This window comes from Ranitomeya variabilis, chromosome 3, assembly GCF_051348905.1.
Source record: "Ranitomeya variabilis isolate aRanVar5 chromosome 3, aRanVar5.hap1, whole genome shotgun sequence".
Classification (NCBI taxonomy): domain Eukaryota; kingdom Metazoa; phylum Chordata; class Amphibia; order Anura; family Dendrobatidae; genus Ranitomeya; species Ranitomeya variabilis.
In genome coordinates, this window is record NC_135234.1 from 168,010,244 (window position 1) to 168,037,459 (window position 27,216).

The 27,216-nt window shown below is 42.4% G+C and overlaps 1 protein-coding gene across 1 annotated transcript in view; it reads left to right on the forward strand.

The window, feature by feature from the left end:
- Nucleotides 1-27,216, forward strand: part of F5 (coagulation factor V) — a 134,236-nt gene that overhangs the window by 57,666 nt on the left and 49,354 nt on the right. Inside the window, exons 8-11 of the mRNA XM_077294840.1 lie at nucleotides 12,042-12,180; nucleotides 13,162-13,258; nucleotides 13,336-13,547; nucleotides 16,264-16,408. Of these exons, the coding sequence (XP_077150955.1) occupies nucleotides 12,042-12,180; nucleotides 13,162-13,258; nucleotides 13,336-13,547; nucleotides 16,264-16,408 (593 nt within the window). The remainder of the gene's footprint in view (nucleotides 1-12,041; nucleotides 12,181-13,161; nucleotides 13,259-13,335; nucleotides 13,548-16,263; nucleotides 16,409-27,216) is intronic.

Here is a 27,216-nt window from a genome sequence, read left to right on the forward strand (position 1 = left end):
TGACACATCCCCGTAATATGCCTACACATTTTGCTACTCTCAGATTAAATAGCAAAAACCTGCTGACAGATTCCCTTTAAGTATTGCTATGATACAACTTATTAATGAGAAATAAGTATTCCACCATTTAATGTGGCTTATGGGTACCCTTTGCTAGAACATGCCTGACATATTATAACTTGAAAATGAGTTTTGTCTAGATCAGATGACACTTTACCATATATTATATCTGCATTTTGTTGTGGCTTTTGCTGTAGTTTTTACTTTGTGAAATCTGCTGTGTAAATTCTTTGCTTTTCCACAACGCAAATGTTCAGCAAGTCCGGATGTCCCTTAATGGAGAATAATATGCTGCTTGCTATGTATTGAATGCTTATGATATGATAACATATAGGGCTCATGCCCACTTGCGATGAAATTGGACGAATTCAATCAGATAAAAAATCGGATTGAATTGGGATGATTGTGTGCTCATCTGCGGGTTTTTTTCCCAGCTCGGATTGGATCACAATTGGGCTGGAAAAAAAATCGCAGCATGCTGCGATTGTAATCAGAAAATGGATCGTATCCCGCAATAGAAGTCAATGGGTGCGAGAAAAAAATCACACAGCACTCGCACCATGCCAGTGCTGGGGGATTTTTATGCACCGGTGTCCTTTGAAAAACTGGCATTTCATATGCGGCTGCTGTAAAAACACACTGACAGGTTCCAATAGAACATACGTATATACACATAGAATACAATATACACTCACCGGCCACTTTATTAGGTACACCATGCTAGTAACGGGTTGGACCCCCTTTTGCCTTCAGAACTGCCTCAATTCTTCGTGGCATAGATTCAACAAGGTGCTGGAAGCATTCCTCAGACATTTTGGTCCATATTGACATGATGGCATCACACAGTTGCCGCAGATTTGTCGGCTGCACATCCCAAAGATGCTCCATACAAGGCAGGATGGATCCATGCTTTCATGTTGTTTACGCCAAATTCTGACCCTACCATCCGAATGTCGCAGCAGAAATCGAGACTCATCAGACCAAGCAACGTTTTTCCAATCTTCTACTGTCCAATTTCGATGAGCTTGTACAAATTGTAGCCTCAGTTTCCTGTTCTTAGCTGAAAGGAGTGGTACCCGGTGTGGTCTTCTGCTGCTGTAGCCCATCTGCCTCAAAGTTCGACGCACTGTGCGTTCAGAGATGCTCTTAGGCCTATCTTGGTTGTAACGGGTGGCGATTTGAGTCACTGTTGCCTTTCTATCAGCTCGAACCAGTCTGCCCATTCTCCTCTGACCTCTGGCATCAACAAGGCATTTCCGCCCACAGAACTGCCGCTCACTGGATTTTTTTTCTTTTTCGGACCATTCTCTGTAAACCCTAGAGATGGTTGTGCGTGAAAATCCCAGTAGATCAGCAGTTTCTGAAATACTCAGACCAGCCCTTCTGGCACCAACAACCATGCCACGTTCAAAGGCACTCAAATCACCTTTCTTCCCCATACTGATGCTCGGTTTGAACTGCAGGAGATTGTCTTGACCATGTCTACATGCCTAAATGCACTGAGTTGCCGCCATGTGATTGGCTGATTAGAAATTAAGTGTTAACAAGAAGTTGGACAGGTGTACCTAATAAAGTGGCCGGTGAGTGTATATATATATTTATAATTGTCTAAGGGGTACTTCCGTCTTTCTGTCGGCAACTTCCGTCACGGATATTTATTCGCTGATTTGTCTCGCCAGCTGCCTGTCATGGCTGCCGCGACCAATCAGCGACCGGCACAGTCTGATTAGTCCCTCCCTACTCCCCTGCAGTCAGTGCCCGGCGCCCGCTCCATACTCCCAGCAGTCACGGCTCACACAGGGTTAATGCCAGCGGTAACGGACCGCGTTATGCCGCGGGTAACTCACTCCCTTACCGCCGCTATTAACCCTGTGTGACCAAGTTTTTACTATTGAGGCTTGCCTATGCAGCCTCAATAGTAAAAACATCTAATATTAAAAATAATTTAAAAAAAATAAAAAATCATTATATACTCACCTTCCGCCGCCTTTCCGACGCTCCGGTGACCAGTCCATGCAAGCGGCAGGTTCCGGTGCTAAGGTTGGTGTGCGACAAGGACCTGCCATGACGTCATGGTCATGTGACCGCGACGTCATCACAGGCCCTGCGCGCCTGCGCGAGAAGGACCTGCCGTGACGTCACGGTCATGTGACCGCGACGTCATCACACCCTCGGACCTGAAGCTGCCGCCTGAACCGAACACAGGCGGCAGAACTACAAGGGGCCCCTTGGAAGGTGAGTATATGTTTATTTTTATTTTTTTAACCTGTGACATACGTGGCTGGGCAATATACTACGTGGCTGGGCAATATACTATGTGGCTCTGTGCTATATACTACGTGGCTCTGTGCTGTATACTACATCACTGGGCAATATACTACGTGGCTCTGTGCTGTAGACTACGTCATTGGGCAATATACTACGTCACTGGGCAATATACTACGTGGCTGGGCAATATACTACGTCACTGGGCAATATACGACGGAACTGGGCAATATGCTACGTGGCTCTGTGCTGTATACTACGTCGCTGTGCAATATACTATGTGGCTCTGCTGTATACTACGTAACTGGCCAATATACTACGTGGCTCTGTGCTGTATACTACGTAACTGGGCAATATACTACGTCACTGGGCAATATACTACGTCACTGGGCAATATACTATGTGGCTGTGCAATATACTACATAACTGGGCAATATACTACGTCACTGGGCAATATACTACGTAACTGGGCAATATACTACGTCACTGGGCAATATACTACGTCACTGGGCAATATACTACGTCACTGGGCAATATACTACGTGGACATGCATATTCTAGAATACCCGATGCGTTAGAATCGGGCCACCATCTAGTATATATATATATATATATATATCAGTGACACACATACACCATGTTCGAAATTATTATGCAAATTATATTTTTCTCGGATTTCCCTAAATGGTCAGTGCAAATGACAGTCAGTCTAATAAAAGTAATCACCCGTTAGAGTATACATCGAATTTTACTGAAGAAACCTCCTAATGATAACAGTATAATCTCTAAAATGAATAAAAACTCAAAATGCACTGTTCCAAATTATTAGGCACAGTAGAATTTCTAAACCTTTGATATGTTTTAAAGAACTGAAAATGCTAATTTGTGGAATTTGCAGCTTTAGGAGGTCACATTCACTGAGCAAAAAAGCTATTTAACTCCAAAACATCCTAACAGGCCAAGTTACATGTTAACATAGGAACCCTTCTTTGATATCACCTTCACCATTCTTGCATCCATTGAACTTGTGAGTTTTTGGAGAGTTTCTGCTTGTATTTCTTTGCATGAAGTCCCAGAGCTGCTGTTTTGATGTGTACTGCCTCCCACCCTCATAGATCTTTTGCTTGATGATACTCCAAAGGTTCTCTATAGGGTTGAGGTCAGGGGAAGATGGTGGCCACACCATGAGTTTATCTCCTTTTATGCCCATAGCAGCCAATGACTCAGAGGTATTCTTTGCAGCATGAGATGGTGCATTGTCATGCATGAAGATGATTTTGCTCCTGAAGGCACCTCTGCTTTTTATACCATGGAAGAAAGTTGTCATTCAGAAACTCTATATACTTTGCAGACGTCATTTTCACACCTTCAGGAACCTTAAAGGACCCTACCAGCTGTTGCTCCATGAATACGGCCCAAAACATGACTCCTCCACCTCCTTGCTGAAGTCACAGCCTTGTTGGGACATGGTGACCATCCACCAACCATCCACTACTCCATCCATCTGGACCATCCAGGGTTGCTCGACGCTCATCAGTAAACAAGACTGTTTGAAAATTAGTCTTCATGTATGTCTGGACCCATTGCAACCGTTTCTGCTTGTGAACACTGTTTAGTGGTGGCCAAATAGTAGGTTTATGCACCACAGCAAGCCTTTGAAGGATCCTACACCTTGAGGTTCGAGGGACTCCAGAGGCACCAGCAGCTTCAAATAACTGTTTGCTGTTTTGTAATGGTATTTTAGCAGCTGCTCTCTTAATCCAATGAATTTGTCTGGCAGAAACCTTCCTCATTATGCCTTTATCTGCATGATCTCTGTCTGTGCTCTGTTTCAGTCACAAATCTCTTCACAGTATGATGATCACTCTTATGTTTTCGTGAAAAATCTAATGTTTTCATACCTTGTCCAAAGCATTGCACTATTTAACGCTTTTCAGGAGCAGCGAGATCCTTTTTATTTCCCATAGTGCTTAAAACCTGTTTCCTGTTTAATAATGTGGAACATCATTTTTAAGTAGTTTTCCTTTAATTAGAATCACCTGGAAAACTAATTATCACATGTGTTTAAGATTGATTTCGGTGATACATTGAGCCCTGAGACACAATACCATCCATGAGTTTATTTGAAAAACAAAACAGTTAAATCATTATGACACTTAAATCCTATTTGCAAAATAATTTGGAACGCGGTGTATATATATATATATATATATATATATATATATATATATATATATATATATATATATATATATGTCTTTATATTTCATAGACAGATAGATAGAAGAATAGCCGTTAATTTATTTGTCGGCTTCTGTAAAATCAATGCAGGAGCCGACAGGATAGAAGACATGGATTACATACAGTAAACTATTGCAGAATAGTTAGATTTATAGATGTCAGTGACCAATATAATTAGTATAGTGTGTGTGCAAATTATGGGACATGTGCGTATTTAACCCCTTTCTACCATTGGACGTACTATTCCGTCCATGGGGGACGGAATAATACGTCCAGAGCGATCAGCCACGCTCACGGGGGGAGCGCGGCCAATCGCGGCTGGGTGTCAGCTGACTATCGCAGCTGACATTCGGCACTATGTGTCAGGAGCGGTCACGGCGGTATAGGGAAGCATCGCGCAGGGAGGGCGCTCCCTGCGTGCTTCCCTGAGACCCTCGGAGCAACGCGATGTGATCGCATTGCTGCGAGGGTCTCTTACCTCCTCCTCCCTGGAGGCCCGGATCCAAAATGGCCGCGGGGCTGCATCCGGGTCCTGCAGGGAGGTGGCTTACCAGCGCCTGCTCAGTACACATATTTAGTATCGCCGCGTCTGTAACGACCTGACCTATAAAACTGTCCCATTAGTTAACCCCTTCAGTGAACACCGTAAAAAAAAAACAAGGCAAAAAACAACGCTTTATTATCATACCGCCGAACAAAAAGTGGAATAACACGCGATCAAAAAGATGGATATAAATAACCATGAAACCACTGAAAACGTCATCTTGTCCCACAAAAAACGAGCCGCCATACAGCATCATCAGCGAAAAAATAAAAAAGTTATAGTCCTCAGAATAAAGTGATGCAAAAATAATTATTTTTTCTATAAAATAGTTTTTATCGTATAAAAGCGCCAAAACATTAAAAAATGATATAAATGAGGTATCGCTGTAATCAAACTGACCCGAAGAATAAAACTGCTTTATCCATTTTACCAAACGCGGAACGGTATAACACCCCCCAAAAGAAATTTATAGCTGGTTTTTGGTCATTTTGCCTCACAAAAATCGGAATAAAAAGCGATCAAAAAATGTCACGTGCCCGAAAATGTTACTAATAAAAACGTCAACTCGTCCCGCAAAAAACAAGACCTCACATGACTCTGTGGACCAAAATATGGAAAAATTACACTGGTCAACAGCATTTTTGGTGCCAAAGATATTTCATCGAATTTAGGGTATTTTTGGGGTGCTGATTCTGAATATGTCATCAGTTTTGCCAGATTGGCTCAAGTTTTTGAGATTTTTGGTATCTTATTTATAGCACTTGTTGGTAAATTCGACGCATCATCTCATTCATTTCTTTGGATTAGTACTTGAACTGAGCAGTTCTCAATATAGTTTTGTGTTAATTAGTGTTCTAAAAGTTTGTTCATAGCTTGATTTTTGCACTAACTTTATGTTGTTGTCTGTTTTCCAGTGAAAAGCATGAACTCATCAAGAAGAAGTTGTCTTAACGATCCAGACTCATTCTGTTACATTTGTGGTGAATACATACTGCCAAAACATAGAAGAAACATAACAGACTTCGTAAAAAAAAGTGTATTTTGCCTATTTTGGGGTTATGCTTGGGGACCAAGACAAGTTTTGGGCACCACACATAGTGTGCAAAGCATGTATCGAATTATTACGAAAATGGAGCAAAGGACAAAGAAAAAGCTTCAAATTTGGTGTTCCAATGGTGTGGAGAGAGCCAAAAAATCATCATGATGACTGTTATTTATGGTAAACACAGGTACAGGCACATCTTCACAATGAGGGACAGGCCTTCTTGCAGATTCCATGTTACTCCCATTTTCGTTTCTTATGCTTATTGAATCCTTGCACTGCACAGAAATAACAGTCATCATGATGATTTTTTGGCTCTCTCCACACCATTGGAACACCAAATTTGAAGCTTTTTCTTTGTCCTTTGCTCCATTTTCGTAATAATTCGATACATGCTTTGCACACTATGTGTGGTGCCCAAAACTTGTCTTGGTCCCCAAGCATAACCCCAAAATAGGCAAAATACACTTTTTTTACGAAGTCTGTTATGTTTCTTCTATGTTTTGGCAGTGTGTATTCACCACAAATGTAACAGAATGAGTCTGGATCGTTAAGACAACTTCTTCTTGATGAGTTCATGCTTTTCACTGGAAAACAGACAACAACATAAAGTTAGTGCAAAAATCAAGCTATGAACAAACTTTTAGAACACTAATTAACACAAAACTATATTGAGAACTGCTCAGTTCAAGTACTAATCCAAAGAAATTAATGAGATGATGCGTCGCATTTACCAACAAGTGCTATAAATAAGATACCAAAAATCTCAAAAACTTGAGCCAATCTGGCAAAACTGATAGCATATTCAGAATCAGCACCCCAAAAATACCCCAAATTCATTAAAATATTTTGGACACCAGAAAAAAAAAATTTTTTTGTTGACCTGTGTTATAGCTCTCAAAATGTGGTAACGCAAAAAATATTTTTTGCTATAAAAAGCGTCTTTTAGTGTGTGACAGCTGCCAATCATAAAATTCCGCTAAAAAACCTGCTATAAATAGTAAATCAAACCCCCCTTCATCACCCCCTTAGTTAGGGAAAAATTAAAAAATTAAAAAAAGTATTTAATTCCATTTTCCCATTAGGGTTAGGGCTAGGGTTAGGGTTAGGGCTAGGCTTAGGGTTAGGGCTAGGCTTAGGGTTGGGGCTAGGGTTAGGGCTCCAGTTAGGGTTGGGGCTAAAGTTAGGGTTAGGGTTGGGGCTAAAGTTAGGGTTAGGGTTTGGATTACATTTACGGTTGGGAATAGGGTTGGGATTGGGGTTAGGGGTGTGTCAGGGTTTGGGGTGTGGTTAGGGTTACCATTGAGATTAGGGTTAGGGGTGTGTTTGGATTAGGGTTTCAGTTATAATTGGGGGGTTTCCACTGTTTAGGCACATCAGGGGCTCTCCAAACGTGACATGGCGTCCGATCTCAATTCCAGCCAATTCTGCATTGAAAAAGTAAAACAGTGCTCCTTCCCTTCCGAGCTCCCCCGTGCGCCCAAACAGGGGTTTACCTCAACATATGGGGTATCAGCGTACTCAGGACACATTGGACAACAACTTTTGGGGTCCGATTTCTCCTGTTACCCTTGGGAAAATAGAAAACTGGGGGCTAAAAAATAATTTTTGTGGAAAAAAAAGATTTTTTATTTTCATGGCTCTGCGTTATAAACTGTAGTGAAACACTGGGGGTTTAAAGTTCTCACAACACATCTACATAAGTTCCTTGGGGGGTCTAGTTTGCAATATGGGTTCACTTGTGGGGGTTTCTACTGTTTAGTTACATGAGGGGCTCTGCAAATGCAACGTGACGCCTGCAGACCAATCCATCTAAGTCTGCATTCCAAATGGCGCTCCTTCCCTTCCGAGCTCTGCCATGCGCCCAAACGGTGGTTCCCCCCACATATTGGGTATCAGCATACTCAGGACAAATTGGACAACAACTTTTGGGGTTCAATTTCAACTGTTATCCTTGGAAAAATCCAAAACTGGGGGCTAAAAAATAATTTTTGTGGAAAAAAAAAAGATTTTTTATTTTCACGGCTCTGCGTTATAAACTGTAGTGAAACACTTGGGGGTTCAAAGTTCTCACAACACATCTAGATAAGTTCCTTGGGGGGGTCTAGTTTCCAATATGGGGTCACTTGTGGGGGGTTTCAATGTTTAGGCACATCAGTGGCTCTCCAAACGCAACATGGCATCCCATCTCAATTCCTGTCAATTTTGCATTGAAAAGTCAAACGGCGCTCCTTCTCTTCTGAGCTCTCCCTTGCGCCCAAACAGTGGTTTACCCCCGCATATGGGGTGTCAGCATACTTAGGACAAATTGTACAACAACTTTTGGGGTCCAATTTCTTCTCTTACCCTTGAGAAAATAAAAAATTGAGGGCGAAAAGATCATTTTTGTGAAAAAATATGATTTTTTATTTTCACGGCTCTGCATTATAAACATCTGTGAATCACTTAATGGGTCAAAGTGCTCGCCACACATCTAGATAAGTTCCTTAGGGGGTCTAATTTCCAAAATGGTGTCACTTGTGGGCGGTTTCAATGTTTAGGCACATCAGTGGCTCTCCAAACGCAACATGGCGTCCCATCTCAATTCCAGTCAATTTTGCATTGAAAAGTTAAATGGCGCTCCTTCCCTTCCGAGCTCTGCCATGCGCCCAAACAGTGGTTTACCTCCACCTATGGGGTATCGGCGTACTCAGGACAAATTGTACAACAACTTTTGAGGTCCATTTTCTTCTGTTACCCTTGGTAAAATAAAACAAATTGGAGCTGAAGTAAATTTTTTGTGAAAAAAAGTTAAGTTCATTTTTATTTAAACATTCCAAAAATTCCTGTGAAACACCTGAAGGGTTAATAAACTTCTTGAATGTGGTTTTGAGCACCTTGAAGGGTTCAGTTTTTAGAATGGTGTCACACTTAGGTATTTTCTATCATATAGACCCCTAAAAATGACTTCAAATGAGATGTGGTCCCTAAAAAAAATGGTGTTATAAAAATGAGAAATTGCTGGTCAACTTTTAACCCTTATAACTCCCTAACAAAAAAAATTTGGTTCGAAAATTGAGCTGATGTAAAGTAGACATGTGGAAAATGTTACTTATTAAGTATTTTGTGCGACATATCTCTGTGATTTAATTGCATAAAAATTCAAAGTTGGAAAATTGCGAAATTTTCAAAATTTTTGCCAAATTTCCGCTTTTTTCACAAATAAACGCAGGTAATATCAAAGAAATTTTACCACTATCATGAAGTACAATATGTCATGAGAAAACATTGTCAGAATCACCGGGATCCGTTGAAGCGTTCCAGAGTTATAACCTCATAAATGGACAGTGGTCAGAATTGTAAAAATTGGCCCGGTCATTAACCTGCAAACCACCCTTGGGGGTAAAGGGGTTAATAAAAATCTTTTCGTGCAAAAAAATGGCGTGGGCTCCAGTGCAATTTTCTCTGCCTGATCGGGAAATCCAGAGACTGGGGCAGATATTCATAGCCTAGGAAGGGACCATGGTTATTGTCCCCCCTCCGGCTACAAACATCTGCCCCCAGCCGCCCCAGAAATTGCACATCTGTAAGATGTGCCAATTCCAGCACTTAGCCTCTCTCTTCCCACTGCCGTTATGGGGTAATAGTTGGGGGTTGATGCCACCTTTGTATTGTAAGGTGACATCAAGCCAGCTTAGTAATGGAGAGGTGTCAATAAGACACCTATCCATTACTAATCCTAAACCTGGTGAAGGGTTAAATAAACGCACAGTCAGAATAAAGACTTTTAATGAAATCAAACACAACACAGTTTCCTATCTTTACTGTTCTGCTAATCCATGCAATGCCCTCGATCTCCTGTAAGAAAGAAAAAATAATAAGCCAACAATATACTCATACCGGTCCGGCGTTCAGTCCCACGCCGTAATCCATATCTGGGGTATAAACAGTATACAACCGGCTGCAAACTACTGGGGAATGAATGAGAAGCTGCCGGTGCTTGCTTCAGAGACAAGCGCTAATGTCACTAATGCTGCGCTCCCTCACAGTCTGAACTCAGATGAACTCTTGAGCGTGGGAAAATGCCAGCTGATTTTCCAATGCTCAAGAGTTCAGTGTGGGTCAGGCTGTGAGGGAGCGCAGCATTAGTGACATTAGCGCTTGTCTCTGAAGCTGTTCTCGCAGCTGTCATGAACTGCTGTGACTTCAGGACCGTGGGAAAATGCCAGGGATGGAAGTCCATAGGTTCAGTTCATCATTAATGTTTCACCAGTAAAATGTCTGCTAGTAACACATGACTCAGATATGGACGGTGTAACACATGATTCAGATATGGACGGTCTGTGTCATTGTATGTTGAATCTGTACAATATCCAGCCTGCAGTTACCATGTAAGATTTTACAAACATTTGTGAAAGTAATGCTTGTATTAGCAGAGCTCGGAGAATTGGAGTGTGGTTCTGTAATAGAATGCCATCATTGCAACAAGTCAGTTCATGAAATACCTTCCCTTCCTAAATATTTAATGATCAGCTGTGAGTGACAATGTTGAAAAGTGAAGGAATCAATGCAATTTGGCTACAAAGTGGACACCATGTAACGTGATAGAGCAATGTTGCCGAGTGCTGATGTGCATAGCGTTCTGTGACTCAATAGATACAAAGTCCAAACCTCGTTTGACATTAAAGTGTTTGTCTACAACTAGGACAACCCCTTCCCCATCTGAATGTTTGCCTTTGTTAAAGTAAAAGCACTTTTACTCACCTTCCATGCCGGCGCTGTTCCAGCAGGCGTCAGCACTCGCGTTCCCAGGGCTCGCGTGAGGTTATGACCATGAGCCCTGGGCCCAATCAGCCCCGGTGTCCCTCTCCCTACCTTCAGATGTATACGCAATGAAGAGCAAGTGAGCAGCCAGTAGAGAAAGGGTTATCCTAGTAGTGGACAACCCCTTTAACTTCAGCACAAAAACAGATGTTTCATGGTATGGCCAAGAAGCTTCAAGTAGCTTTACATCACCAAGCACAATAGCAAACTTCTGATGGAGTTAAGTAAAATACGCCGATACTGGACTTTGGAGCAGTCAAAACATATTCTGTGGACTGACAAATCATGGTTCTCTATCTGGCAGTGTGATGGATGTCTCTGGGTTTGGTGACTGTACTGGTTGGCCTAAGCCCTTAAATCCCAATGAATGGAGAGCTCACTGCTTCATCATACCAAGACATTTTGAACAATAGTTTGACTTCAATTTTGTGGGAACAGTTTCTTTTCTGTTCCAACATGACTGTGCCACAGAGAATAAAGCAAAGCCAATAAAGGCATGCCTGGGTGAGTTTTGTGTGAAAGCCCTAACACCCTTGGGATGAACTAGACCTGGCATTATGAGCCCAGTCTTCTCACCCAACACCTGTGTTTGACCTCCCAAGTGAGCTTCTGTGTCTCATTTATTTATTTATTTTACTCACTGATAAAGTGTTATTAATTCGACAGCACTTTACAGACATTATCGGCATCGTACCCATCGGGGCTCAGAATCTAGATTCCCTATCAGCATGTTTTCGGAGTGTGGGAGGAAACTGGAGAACCAGAGAACCATGGCTGTCTGACCGACGGTAATGATTTCAAAGCAGTTTTTGCCGCGCTGTCATGCAGATGACAGCATGGCAAACACTGGATGTTTGGGCCCCCATTCAAGTGAATGGGGTCCGGGTTTGGGTCCGTGTACTGTTCTGGTACCCAAGCCCAAACGTTTTTTTAACTGTTCAGTCAAACCCACCGGACCCGAACATCTATGGGTCGGCCCATCTCTAGTTACAATATAAACTTTAAGCCTTAAGAATATGTGTAATATATATTTCATGCGCTGTACTACCATCTAATGATGAATGTCTCTGTTGTCTCCACTGTTAGAACCTACTGCCATCATCCATTTAAGAAAGTAGTCTATAAGCAATACACTGATAGCACTTTCAAAGAGGAGGTTAAAAACCCCAGAGAACTTGGACTAATCGGACCGGTGATCCGGGCTCAGGTCAGGGACACGATTGTGGTATGTATTGGAATCTTTGTAATTTATGTTGATAAACTGAATGTCTGAAGAGTTTGAGAACATGTTTTTTCCTTCAGGAATCTTGGTTATTTCATGAAGTTGATGGCACCAATAGAATTAATACGGTAGTTTTATCTTCCTCTACTCAGTTGACAAGTGCTAACCCATACCTAGACCGGACTCAGTTACAGTAGAAAGTCTGAATCTGTTAGAAAAAGCAGTCCTGTACAAAGAATAATTGCCATATTTCATATATGCCTAATATGTGATCAGAGGAGGCCTGACCTCCATGTTCACAAGAGTCTAGTATTGAAGCTCAATACTAGTGAATGCACATGAGTGCGGCTGTGCTAAAAATCTGCTTTTACAGATCCTTTGTCTGTTATTTATGTGCTCTGATGATTGGTGGTTACTAGTGATGAGCGAATATACTCGTTACTCGAGATTTCCCAAGCACGATCGGGTGTCCTCCGAGTATTTTTTAGTTCTAGGAGATTTCGTTTTTCTTGCCGCAGCTTAAGTACATGTGGGGATTCCCTAGCAGCCAGGCAACCCCCACATGTACTTATGCTGGCTAACAGATGTAAATCATTCAGCTAAGGCAATAAAAACTAAATCTCCAAGCACTAAAAAATATTTGGAGGACACCCGAGCGTGCTCGAGAAATCTCGAGTAACGAGTATATTCGCTCATCACTAGTGGTTACAGCTGGTATGGTGAGGTCCCCATACACATTAGACTTCTCTTGTAGCGACTTACCTCCTGGGAGCACCAAAGAATTGGCTGTTGGACTTCCAATATGCCGACCCTCCTCTCTGCATCGTTGTTCCGGGGAGAATTTGACAGCTTCCATATAGATTACTGATGGACTATCCCACCAATATTGTCAGGTTTGGCCGACTCAGACTAATGTGTATAGGGACCTTCTTAGGAGTGATGTTCATAAGGGATTTTGTAATATGTTGTCATGTGTATTTCCAGGTTGTCTTTAAAAACATGGCGAGCCAACCCCACAACATATATCCACATGGTGTGTCATTACAACGATTCTTTAAAGGTTATGTTCCAGAACCAAAAGGTAAGAGTGTCCTACACATAGGTGTCAATGAAGAAACAGTTAATAAATTCGCACTAATTTGCATGCTTTTGTACTAGGTCATGAGACAGAGAATAGCACAGTGATGCCCGGGGAAACCGCTTCTTATTTCTGGACTATACTGGAAACTGATGAACCTACAAAAAATGACCCACTGTGTTTAACGAGAATATATCATAGTACTGTTAACATTGTGAAGGATTTGGCCTCTGGACTTCTTGGTACCCTTCTTATTTGCAAGTCGATGGCATTAAATACTAGAGGACTACAGGTAAACATGTCTTGGAAGCAAACTTAATGCAATAGTTTAGGTTCTTATGTCCAACACTTTATAAAGTACCGGTAATACTTTACAATGGAAAATCCTTCAAGTATCACCCTCATGTTAGGGAAGTCACTGGGTCATATACAGTAGCATGACAACTAGAAAAGTCTTATGGCCGTGAATTCTGATAAACATGAAAGTAAAAAAGGTACAAATCACACTGAGAAAGAATTGGTGATATTCAAACCACAAAATTAAAGATTATAGGGAACCTGTCATATGATTCATGCCTCCCAAACCACGGCAGCGTTTGGAGCGTTTGAAGATCCGGCAAACCATACCCAAACACTAGATATAGTTTGACGATCCATTCGTAGACTGGACTAGTCCAGCGCTGCCTCGGATGGCTGTGCCCTGCATTGCTCTAGTTGATTGACAGGTCTCTTCCCTGGAATCTAGTACCCATAGCCTATGATATTATATTATACAAGAGAGTCATCCAGGCCTCCTTGTAGTTCTGTAGTGAATGAACCATTACAGCATCATGTTACAGTAAGAAATCTGCATTTGTGATTTTGCTTAAACCTTCTTTCCTCTAGACATAAAAGATGCCCCCATTGTCAATGTCACAGGTCTAGGTGTAAAAATATCAATAGAAAGATCTCTGTACTGCTTCTTTAGTCTATCTCATTATTTTATTTGCCTTGTTAGCAGCTGCCTGACACTGGTCACTAAAGTTGAGTTTACACCCAAATTTCATTTTCAGTGATATTTTTACCTAGTGTTTTACCATTTAGTACATTATTAAATATTTCATTTTTTCTGGCCCAGTGCAAAACCTTACATTTATCTACATTAAACTTCAATTACCATTTCTCAGTCCAAGCCTCCAGCTTACATAAATACTTCTTTACTGATTACCCTGCAGAGTTTAGTATAGTATCGGCAAATATTATAATTCTACAAAGTCATTAATAATAAAATTGTAAGTTCCAATACATTGAATTGCTGATCTTGCAGTGGTTTAGCCTGTAATAGCTCAACTCTAGTGATGGGCATAAGTACTCTTTAGGGTGCTCGGGTATGCACCAAGTATCGCGGGTGTTTGAGTGCCATGTTCAAGTCCACGTGGCCACACATATATAATATACGGGGATTGACGGTGTATGTCAGGAAATCCCCACATGTTTTATGGCTGTCTAACAGCCGTGAAACATGCGGATGTAGGGACACAAACATGTTACATGAGCACCCGCGATACTCGGTGCTTCGGCTTGCTCCCTGGGCAATCTTGTGTTACGAGCCTTTGCGCTCATCACTACTCAGCTCCTGTAATGGTGCAGAAGAGTTAGGCTCCAATTCATCATTGCTTTTGCACCTGTTTCTTGCTTAGTTTCTAGGGTTGATTGAATAGCTTCACAGCATCACACAGGCTCTCCATGCATGTGATGTGACAGTCACACAGCCGCGACACATGCAGCTGCGGTGCCGAACAGCTGATTATCGGGAGCGCTCCAGGTATCCGGGTTACCGATGCAGCTATTCGGTAAGCGCTACAGCTATTCGGATAAGCACTTATCCGAAGCTATTCGATCAACCCTACTAGTTTCGTGTGTACCGTTCATTATTCTATTTGCACCGTTTTTTAAGTCTATCTTATATGTGCTCGTCTGTTTTTTCTGTTTTCTGTTATATTGCCGGAGTTTTAGCGATTCTAGATGTTTTCACCTGATTCATCAACTTTGACTTTTTAAAAACTTTAAAAATTTGGCACAACTTCACTCTAGTTCCCCCTGATGTATTTTGGAGTACATCCAAATTTTGATGCATTTTTGGTTGATTTTTTGGCACTAAAAAGTTGTAAAAGCAACTCAAAGCAGAAAAAAAGCCCATTTTTGACTTTGCACCAAATTCATGGATTGTGTGCACCATTTTGATGAATTTGATGCCAAATACAGAAACTATCACCACAAGACAAAAAGATAAAGTAACTTAAAGGGAACCTGACAGCAGGATTGTGCAGAGGAACCTACAGACAGTGTCAGGTCGGCGTCATTATACTGACTAAAATGTTACCTTGGTTGATGAAATCCATCTTGTGGTTGTTTAAATTTTATTTTCAGATTTGAGTTAATGATATGCTTGTGCTCCGGGGCGGCTTGTGGGGGGTCTTCATGTGGTCCTATGGTTAGGTATTCACCAGTATGGCTTCTGATAGGTCACTGATCCCTCACTGACCTGCCCCCTAGATTGCATAATGAATATTATATATACATATTGAAATAATCGCATATTTACTGTGTATATAATTAATATGTTTGAAATTATCCTGATATTAACCCTCCGTCAAGAACTATGCATTCACTAACGAGTTCAGGTACAATGCGCCTGTAAGGCGCAGGCTAGAAAAATGCCTACAATATCTAATTTTTTCAATTTCAGTGCTCTAAAAGTGATCAGTGACCTTTATAAGGATGTAATAAAAGAGAGTACACATAATCAGGTGCAAAAGAAAACCATTTACTTACCATAAAAGTAAAAACTCTAAAAGTACATCCATTTCACATAGCCATTTCACAGGTCATAGTTTTTCCTGTATCAGATCACTATAAATATAACAAAATAAAAATGACAATTTTCAGAGCAAACTCTGGGACCAGCAAGGCATGTAACTTTCCTTGACTTCTCCAGAATTCATAGAAATGATTTGCTCTTTTCCTAGGAAAAAGCCGATGAAGAACAAGTTGCAATGTTTACTGTATTTGATGAGAATAAAAGTTGGTACTACGAGCAAAACAAACCAAAAGCCTGCAACAAAGTGCTCAGCAAAGACTCGAAGAGCCTGTACCACTCCTACGTCATTCAAAGTAAGACTTCTCTCCTTTTTTTCCCTGGAACACATGCAATCAAATTAAAAAGTGAAACAAATGTCAGTATCTCTGATCACTAATGATCAAAGCTGACAGGAAACATTCTCTAAGGCCCCCTTCACACATCCGATTAAAAAAATGTAAGCATAATAGTTTTTACTATCCGTGTGGTTTTCTGTTGCCCATCCATGTGTACGTGTGTACCATCCGTGTGCCATGTTTGTGTATGTAACAGAGGCCAGGGGGGTAGTCGTGGCAGAGGGTGGTAGTACTTGCACACCCTGGCCGTCCATCACATAAATACAATGTCCCTTCTGTTGTGTGTTGGATGGCTCACTTACTTGCACATAAGAGCCCTCTTCAGTCTATTGGGGTTTCCTTTCCCAAATATCATGCGAAGACAGGCAGAGTCCAAATCCAGTTTTAATCTAATAACTTTACTCAGTTGTTTTCTCAGCTCGTCCAGATTAATCACAGGTACAACACAGGATTCTTCACACATTATAACGTTTCCTTTCCCTGTGCCGTCCTGTACACCTCCAGGAATATTGCAGAGTCATACCGAAGTCTCCAGAACCTGTCTGGCCAGCCTAACTAATTTCAGGAGTTCCCTGTCCGTTTCCCCCCGGACACTTAGGCGTCTTCCCACGTTGTTTACTGCAACCATGTTGAAGCTGCCCTGTATTCCTTTATTCCTTAATCTCCCACCATTGCTCCTGGACCCTGGATGAGCTGGGCTCCTTTACTTGAATGTTGCGTGGCACAGATGCCCTGTCCAGGCTCCCAGGCACTACTGCATCAATTCAGGAAGCCCTCTCTACCTGATACAGTTGGCCCCTCCTAACTTAACTAGTTCCTATCTTATTCTTATTACTATCCTACAATGCCCCCCTCTAGTGGGCTAATCTAAATACTACACTTTCCCTATCTATACAGTACCGAAACATACAGCTCTGGCAAAAATTAAGAGACCACTGCAAAATATTCAGTTAGTCTGATTTTTCTCTTTATAGGTATATTTTTGAGTAAACTGTAAATGGTTCTTTTATTCTATAAATTACTGACAAAATGTCTCCAAAGTTCCAAGCAATACGTTTTGTATTTATTTTCTGAAAATGAGAAATGGTCATAATAACAAAAAAATGCATTGCTTGCCGACCTCAAATAATGCAAAAAAAAACAAGTTCATAATCATTTAGAAACAACAATACTAATGTTTTAACTCAGGATGAGTTCAAAAATCAATATTATGTGGAATAACCATGAATTGTAATCACAGCTTTCATGCATCTTGGCATGCTTTCCACCAGTCTTTCACACTGATTCTGGTGCAAAAATGTAAGCAGTTCTTCTTTGTTTGATGGCTTGTGACTCAAGCCGCATACAAGGTTATCCCGGAAAAACAGTTGATTCCTACTGCTCAGGCCATGTTCCCCAACTCTGAGGACTGTTTTTTTCCAGCAGGACAATGCGCCATGCCACACAGCTAGGTCAATCAAGGTGTAGATGAAGGACCACGACATCAAATCCCTGTCACGGCCAGCCCAATCTCCTGATCTGAACACCATTGAAAACCTCTGGAATGTAATCAAGAGGAAGAAGCAGTGTGAAAGACTGGTGGAAAGCATGCCAAGACGCATGAAAGCTGTGATTAAAATTCATGGTTATTCCACAATATATTGATTTCTGATCTCTTCCAGAGTTAAAACATTAGTATTGTTGCTTCTAAATGATTATGAACTTGTTTTTTTTTTTTTTTGCATTATTTGAGGTCTGAAAGCAATGCATTTTTTGGTTATTTTGATCATTTCTCTTTTTCAGAAAATAAATACATAATTTATTGCTTGGAACTTCAGAGATATGTTGTCATGTCAGTAGTTTATGGAATAAAAGGACAATTTACATTTTACTCAACAATATCAGACAAACTGAAAATTTTGCAGTGGTCTCTTAATTTTTGCCAGAACTGTATATATATTATTCAACATAGCAGCATTATGATACCAGACATTATACAACATAGCAGTATATATATACAGGTCCTTCTCAAAAAATTAGCATATAGTGTTAAATTTCATTATTTACCATAATGTAATGATTACAATTAAACTTTCATATATTATAGATTCATTATCCACCAACTGAAATTTGTCAGGTCTTTTATTGTTTTAATACTGATGATTTTGGCATACAACTCCTGATAACCCAAAAAACCTGTCTCAATAAATTAGCATATTTCACCCGTCCAATCAAATAAAAGTGTTTTTTAATAACAAACAAAAAAACCATCAAATAATAATGTTCAGTTATGCACTCAATACTTGGTCGGGAATCCTTTGGCAGAAATGACTGCTTCAATGCGGCGTGGCATGGAGGCAATCAGCCTGTGACACTGCTGAGATGTTATGGAGGCCCAGGATGCTTCAATAGCAGCCTTAAGCTCATCCAGAGTGTTGGGTCTTGCGTCTCTCAACTTTCTCTTCACAATATCCCACAGATTCTCTATGGGGTTCAGGTCAAGAGAGTTGGCAGGCCAATTGAGCACAGTAATACCATGGTCAGTAAACCATTTACCAGTGGTTTTGGCACTGTGAGCAGGTGCCAGGTCGTGCTGAAAAATGAAATCTTCATCTCCATAAAGCATTTCAGCTGCATTGACCCTGCCCTTGATGAAACACAGTGGACCAACACCAGCAGCTGACATGGCACCCCACACCATCACTGACTGTGGGTACTTGACACTGGACTTCAGGCATTTTGACATTTCCTTCTCCCCAGTCTTCCTCCAGACTCTGGCACCTTGATTTCCGAATGACATGCAAAATTTGCTTTCATCAGAAAAAAGTACTTGGGACCACTTAGCAACAGTCCAGTGCTGCTTCTCTGTAGCCCAGGTCAGGCGCTTCTGCCGCTGTTTATGGTTCAAAAGTGGCTTTACCTGGGGAATGCGGCACCTGTAGCCCATTTCCTGCACACGCCTGTGCACGGTGGCTCTGGATGTTTCCACACCAGACTCAGTCCACTGCTTCCTCAGGTTCCCCAAGGTCTGGAATCGGTCCTTCTCCACAATCTTCCTCAGGGTCCGGTCACCTCTTCTCGTTGTACAGCGTTTTCTGCCACATTGTTTCCTTCCAACAGACTTACCATTGAGGTGCCTTGATACAGCACTCTGGGAACAGCCTATTTGTTGAGAAATTTCTTTCTGGGTCTTACCCTCTTGCTTGAGGGTGTCAATGATGGCCTTCTTGACATCTGTCAGGTCGCTAGTCTTACCCATGATGGGGGTTTTGAGTAATGAACCAGGCAGGCAGGCAATTTTTAAAAGCCTCAGGTATCTTTTGCATGTGTTTAGAGTTAATTAGTTGATTCAGAAGATTAGGGTAATAGGTCATTTAGAGAACCTTTTCTTGATATGCTAATTTATTGAGACAGGTTTTTGGGTTATCAGGAGTTGTATGCCAAAATCATCAGTATTAAAACAATAAAAGACCTGACAAATTTCAGTTGGTGGATAATGAATCTATAATATATGAAAGTTTAATTGTAATCATTACATTATGGTAAATAATGAAATTTAACACTATATGCTAATTTTTTGAGAAGGACCTGTGTATGTATATATATATATATATATATATATATATATATATATATATATATATATATCAGACATTCAGGAACGTAGAAGCAAAGCAGGTGCAGGGTATAAGCTTGCAATCTATAAGGAAATAGGGGGGACACAATAGGTAAATAGTGCTTGGCATGTATGGTCCAGCCATCATTGTAATAAATAGGGCATTAGGGAGAGTTAGGTTAGTGAAGTGAGGTGATAGGCCTGTCTAAATAGATGTATTTTTAAAGCATGCTTAAAAATGTGGGGGCTAAGTATTATTCTAATCGTTTGGGGTAGTGCATTCTAGAAAACTGGCGCAGCACAAAAAAAGTCTTGGAGACGGAATTGGGAGGTTTGGATTAAGGAGAATGTTAGTCTTAGATCAGTTGCGGAGCGGAGAGCACAGGTAGGGCGATGCTACTTGGGATCAATTGTTAAATCACCCAAGGCAATTCCAATTTCTCAGTCGCCCATGACAGCACACCAGAGAGAGGGGATCCGCCCTTCAGGGACAGGAAACCTACAGGATAAAAGGGCGGTACCTCTCCCCTGCATCAGTTTTGGTTTCCTGTCCCTGACGGGGAACCTTCTGGACGGTACCTGAGAAGCTGGAACCGTGAAGAAGCCTGGAATCCGGAGCCGGCCAGTCCGAGTCCTGGCAGCGGGGAGGCCCCTGCCACGGCTGGTGCGGTGTCCGAAGCCGCCACGGCTGCGACCGACGGGCCGTCAGCGTGAGCGGGAGGAAGTGTAGCCGCCACTCCGGATAGGAGGCTGGGGCTCCCGATACTCTGCCACACTCAGGACGCCGGCATTTCCAAAATGGCGCCGCACCGGAGGTAGTATGTGGCTTCCGGTTCAGGGGCAGCGCTGTAACTAAGGTGTACCAAGATGGCGCTGCCCCGGAACTGGATTGCTTCATTTCCGGGTCCCTGACGGCGCGCGCATGCGCAGTAGCATGACAGAGAGAAAAAAAAAAAAAAAAAAAGGACGCTTCCTCCTTCACGCAGCCACAGAGGAGGGGCTATTAAGAAGCGCTCTGTTTAAAAGATGGTGCGCATAGGAAACTCCTTGCTGCATGCCGTCCCAAGCTAATAGAGCCATGGAAGACAGCGACCAGCAGCTCCAGCCGCCGCCGCCACCGCAGCAGCAGCAGCAGCGCCACCACCAACGACCGAAACCGGACGCACAGAAGAAGCGAACCTCTGCGGGCACCCGGAGTTCTCGGTCTGGTAGCCATTCCACACAACGTAGCAAGAGTTCCAGTGTGGTGAATCAGCTACCATCTACGGATCTCTCTCTTCAAGATCCTACCCCTCCTCCAGAACCGGTACCTGTGGCTGCGTCTGATTGGTGAGTGATCTTCGTGAAAGCTCATTTGTTTGTAACTGGGGTCCCTCTTCTCCTTTATCCTAGGCAAGGAAGAGAACGGCAAAAACAAAGCACAGAACCTGCCCATTATGCGATATAGAATTACCGCAATCTTGGGATAAAAAGTTATGTGATTCGTGTATTGGTCAAGTCCTCTGCGAGGAGACACCAAACTTTGCCTCTGAGTTACGCTCCGTAATCAAAACAGAGGTAGAGTCTGTTTTTAAAACCCTTAAAGGAGGAAAGAAAGTCAGTAAAGAAAAACCTAATCCCTATAGGAACTCCGATTCCTCCAGCTCTGATGTCGTAAACTCAGATACACAGGACTCCTCCTTCTCTTCTTCAGATGACGAAAGGGGAGGTCGTCATTGTTTTCCCTTAGACGAGGTTGACGGCCTTGTTAAAGCAGTGAGGTCGACAATGGGTGTATTGGACCCTCGTCCTGACAAAACCGTTCAGGATGTCATGTTCGGAGGACTATGCCAAAAAAAGCGAAAAGTTTTTCCCCTAAATGAAAATATACAAACCTTAATCAAAAGAGAGTGGGAAAAACCAGAGAGGAAAAATGCATCAGTTCCCTCTATTAAAAGAAAATATCCATTTGAAGAGGAATCCTCCTCTTCATGGGATAAGGCTCCCAAACTCGACGTGGCGGTAGCTAAAGCCTCAAAAAGATACGCGTTACCATTTGAAGATATGGGAACCCTAAAGGATCCTCTTGACAAGAGAGCCGACACCTTTCTCAAAGGTGCCTGGGAGTCGGCGGGGGGATGCCTGAGACCGGCCATAGCAGCGGCTTGCACGTCACGCTCCCTTATGATCTGGATTGACAACTTAGAGAAACAACTGAGGGATGGGGTACCCAGAAATAAGGTGTTAGACTCTATTCCCATGATTAGAGGTGCCGCGGCATTTCTAGCCGATTCGTCTGCCGAGATTTACAAACTAAACACAAACTGTGTTCTATTCCGTGTGAAGGCAAGTTTCTCTTTGGAGAGACTCTAGACGACATCCTGCAAAAAGCAGGAGATAAAAAGAAAGGGTTCCCCATCCTACCTCAAACGTTCAATAAACGGCCCTTTCGGAGTAGGAAATTCTTTAGAAGAAGACCGCCAAGAGAACAAAACCGCTGGGAAGATGGGAAAAGAAGAGAAAGAGGTTTCCTCTTCGGTAGTTCCCCACGAGATAAGAAACCCCCCCCTAAGTGACATCTCCCCCAGGGTGGGAGGGAGGTTGTCTCAATTCCTCCCGGCCTGGGAAAAAATCACTACCAGCCCCTGGATACTAAATCTAATACACGCGGGTCTTCAAATAGAATTTTTTTCCCTACCCCCCCGACATTATGTAGTAACTTCACCGAGGTCTTCTCCCCAACAACAAGAAGCTCTAGAACTCGAAATCCTAAAATTATTGGACAAAAATGTCATTCTGGAAGTTCCCCCTCTGGAGAGGAAGAAAGGTTTCTACTCCCCATTATTTCTGGTTCCCAAACCAGACGGGTCTTTCCGGACCATAATAAACTTACGGAAACTAAACACTTACGTAAAAAACAAACGATTCAAAATGGAATCAATAAAGTCGACAATAAAAAACCTGTTTCCGAACTGTTTCATGGTAGTTCTAGATCTCAGCGACGCGTATTATCACGTCCCCATCCACAAGAATTCTCAAAAATTCCTCAGACTGGCAGTGGTCATGAAAGGGCAGATAAGGGAATACCAATACAGAGCCCTTCCCTTTGGCATATCAATCGCACCTCGCATCTTCACCAAATTGGTAGCAGAGATGATGGCACATCTAAGGGAAGAGGACATCTTAATCGTTCCATATTTGGACGACTTTTTGATTGTCAGCAGCTCGGCCCAACTCTGCAGTCAGCATTGCCAAAGAGTGATAGACATTTTGGGAAAACTAGGCTGGTTGGTGAACCTTCAAAAATCAAAACTGGAACCAACCAGGGTTCAGGAATTTTTGGGTCTTACTTTGGACTCAAGTTCCCAAGAATGTCGCCTCCCAGTTCAGAAAAGACAAAAGATATTACATCTAGTGTCGGAAGCTTGCTCAAAACCATCCATGTCTCTGAGGAGGGCGATGTCGTTACTAGGGTCCCTCTCTGCTTGCCTTCCAGCAGTTCAGTGGGCGCAGCTCCACACGAGACCCCTCCAGTGGGACATTTTAAAAAACCAGAGTTTACTGAGAGGTCGGTTAGAGGGTCGCATGACTCTAAGTTCGCCTGTTATTCATTCCCTAAACTGGTGGTTAAATCCCACCAATCTATCAAAAGGGATTCCATGGGTAATAGAAAACCCTCAGATAGTAACAACAGACGCAAGTCCCACAGGGTGGGGGGCTCACCTGAACAACAAAGTCGCTCAGGGGGTATGGTCAAGTCAGGAACTCGAGACTTCCTCAAACCAAAAAGAGCTGAGAGCGGTGAATCATGCACTACGTTTTTTCCTAAGAGAATTACAAGGGCATCACGTCCGAATTTTTTCAGACAACAAAGTAGTTGTAGCTTACTTGAATCACCAGGGGGGTACCAGGTCTCAAACACTAATGGAAACTACCTCCGAAATTCTCAGCCTAGTGCAGAACAGTTTTCTATCCATATCAGCCCTACACATAAAAGGGGTAGAGAACCAGGAAGCGGACTTTCTAAGTCGTACCCAACTAAAACAAGGGGAATGGTCCTTGAATCAGGGAATCTTCAAAAAAATCACAGACTTATGGGGCATCCCTGTAATAGACCTCTTTGCAAACAGGCACAACAAGAAGGTGAAAACCTTTTGCTCCTTAGATCCCAGAGGGAATCCTCGGGCAGTAGACGCATTTACGATTCCCTGGACACACACTCTTGCATACGCATTTCCTCCCATCATCCTCATCCCAGCAGTTCTGCGAAAAATCAGGCAGGACAAATCCAGACTTATCCTAATAGCCCCCTTCTGGCCCAAAAGGGCCTGGTTCTCCTGGCTGAGGATGCTATCGATCACAGATCCCTGGGTCCTTCCGGATCTTCCGGACCTTCTGTCTCAGGGACCGGTGTTCCACCCCCAGTCAGAGAATCTCCACTTAACAGCGTGGAATTTGAGAGGTCACTATTGAGGGATAGAGGTTTTTCTAACAAACTAGTTTCTACACTAATGAAAAGTAGAAAACCAGTGACCACAAAAATATATGGTAAAACTTGGCAAAAATTTTTATCCTCCTCCGGGGTCAGGTTACAAGACGGGGTTCCAGTGACTGAAATATTAGAATTTCTACAAAAGGGGTTAGACCTGGGCCTTTCAATAAGTACCTTAAAAGTACAAATATCAGCTCTAGGAGCACTTTACTGTGAAAACATAGCAGCAAACCCTTGGGTGATGCGGTTTATCAGAGCAGCCGCAAGGTCTAAACCTGTAACAGTAAAAAAATTACCAACTTGGGACTTGAACCTGGTCTTGTCAGCCCTGACAGAACCCCCGTTTGAACCTGTAGAGTCAATACCTCTTAGGATTCTATCACTTAAAACTGCCCTCCTAATAGCCCTGACATCGGCCCGCAGAATAAGTGATCTCCAAGCCCTGTCCGCAAACCCTCCCTTTACACAAATCCTGGATGATAAGGTTGTACTAAAAACAGACCCTGCCTATCTACCCAAAGTAGCATCCATATTTCACAGATCCCAGGAAATAATCCTTCCTTCCTTCTGTCCAGACCCTAAAAATAGGAAAGAAGAAAAATTCCACACACTAGATGTGAGAAGGTGTCTAATCCAATATATTAAATCCACCCAACAGTGTAGGAAGGAAGGGTCTCTTTTTATCTGTTTCCAGGGGCCTAGGAAAGGACTCAAAGCTTCTAAGAGCACTATAGCACGATGGGTAACAGACGCAATAGCCTTGGCCTACTCATCCACCGGGAACGCCGTCCCACAAGGACTGAAGGCCCACTCTACAAGGGCTATGGCGACCTCCTGGGCCGAAAGGTCAGAGGTACCATTAGACCAAATCTGTAAGGCGGCCACCTGGTCTTCACCTTCAACCTTTTTCAGACACTATCGCCTAGACCTAGCCTCCTCGTCTGACCTAACCTTCGGAAGAAGGGTTCTACAGGCTGTGGTCCCTCCCTAACCAATATATCTCTGCAATTCTCTCTGGTGTGCTGTCATGGGCGACTGAGAAAGTCATAGTTACTCACCGATAACGGTGTTTCTCAGAGCCCATGACAGCACCTACTTATTCCCCCCCTCATCACGTGTGCGGTGAGCACATTATTTTGTGTGAAGTGCCTTTTTATATAGACACGGTGTTTACCTGTTAAGCAATATGATAAATTGTACTTTTTCTGTTGTTGTAACTAACCTGGAGGACCTCCGATGCTCTGTAAACAAAACTGATGCAGGGGAGAGGTACCGCCCTTTTATCCTGTAGGTTTCCTGTCCCTGAAGGGCGGATCCCCTCTCTCTGGTGTGCTGTCATGGGCTCTGAGAAACACCGTTATCGGTGAGTAACTATGACTATCGGGTATAAGTTGGTTGCTAGAGAGAGGAAACACAAAAAGTTCAGTTTTGAAAAGGTTTATCTCTCTGCTGTTTATGTTCTTTACTCTGCACCTATCTTCTGTTCCTTTTTAGGAAATAGGCTACATATTCGCTAACAGTACGTATGCAATCCTTTCTTTTGTATTTAGTTGTGTGTTTTACTCACTCTGGGATGTCTATCTATTTCAGCACACTTTGACTTCTTTAGGTAATTTGCATTCTTCTCTGCCTTCCGTTTCTTTAGGAGGTATGTGAAGCGCTTGATGGCCTTTCAGGCAGCATAGGTCAGAGGTGCCGTCGTCTAGTCTGTGGTCAGGTTTGTCTCAGCTCATGCAGGAACCGCTAGAGACTGCGAGGTCAGGATATCTAGTCTACAAAGGAACTGGCAGGGTCAATTACAGTTTTTAGAGTGTTACCTATTTTCTCGAGTGAGTTGCTATTCTATAATAACAGCAGATGGTCAGCAACTACCTACCTGTTAGTTTTTAGGCTCATAATAAAAACAATAGACATGTATAAACCTTTTAAGCATAAAATTGATATATACAGCACTGTACAATGATTTTTCACATCAGAAAAAAATATACTATTATTATACAAAAGCACAGAAATACAACGCTTTTCTTGAGCATTAGAAAATGGGACTGCCCCATCTGAACACTAGGGCAAATGTACGTGGTTATTTCATATTTCATTGTTTTAAGGTTGATTGCAGACTTAATTCCATGGAGTTCCACCTATAGCCTAACATGTTGATCCAAAGGAACGCAAAAACTGTATGGGGCAAACACTAATAGCTTCATATTAGGGGAAAAAATCCTTCTCGACTCCACATACGACAATCATACTCCAGTTCCCTGAATCAACGCCTAATCACAGAATCTAGTATCCATAATCTGGAATATTACATTTTCAAGAAAGTCATCTAGACCCTTCTTGAACTTTTGTAGTGAATCAACAATGACAACATCATATGGCAGAGAGTTCAATAGTTTCACTGCTCTTACAGTAAAAAAACCTGCATCTGTGATTGTGATTAAAACTTCTTTCCTCTAGATGTAGAGGATGCCCCTTTGTCACCCTCACAGGCTAACATTCCTCTCAAAAGGTCCAACTTGAAGAAGAAGTCCCAGCAACATTTTTATTTCATAAAATGTCCTACATACTTTTGTGGCGATTTGTAAGTGTATTCCTACACTTACCACCTCCGGTTTTCCGCGCCGCCCTGGTCCCATGGGAGCGATCCTCTTCTTTGCAGGCTCGCACAGTTACCATTGGGTGGGGAGTAGTTACTTCCTT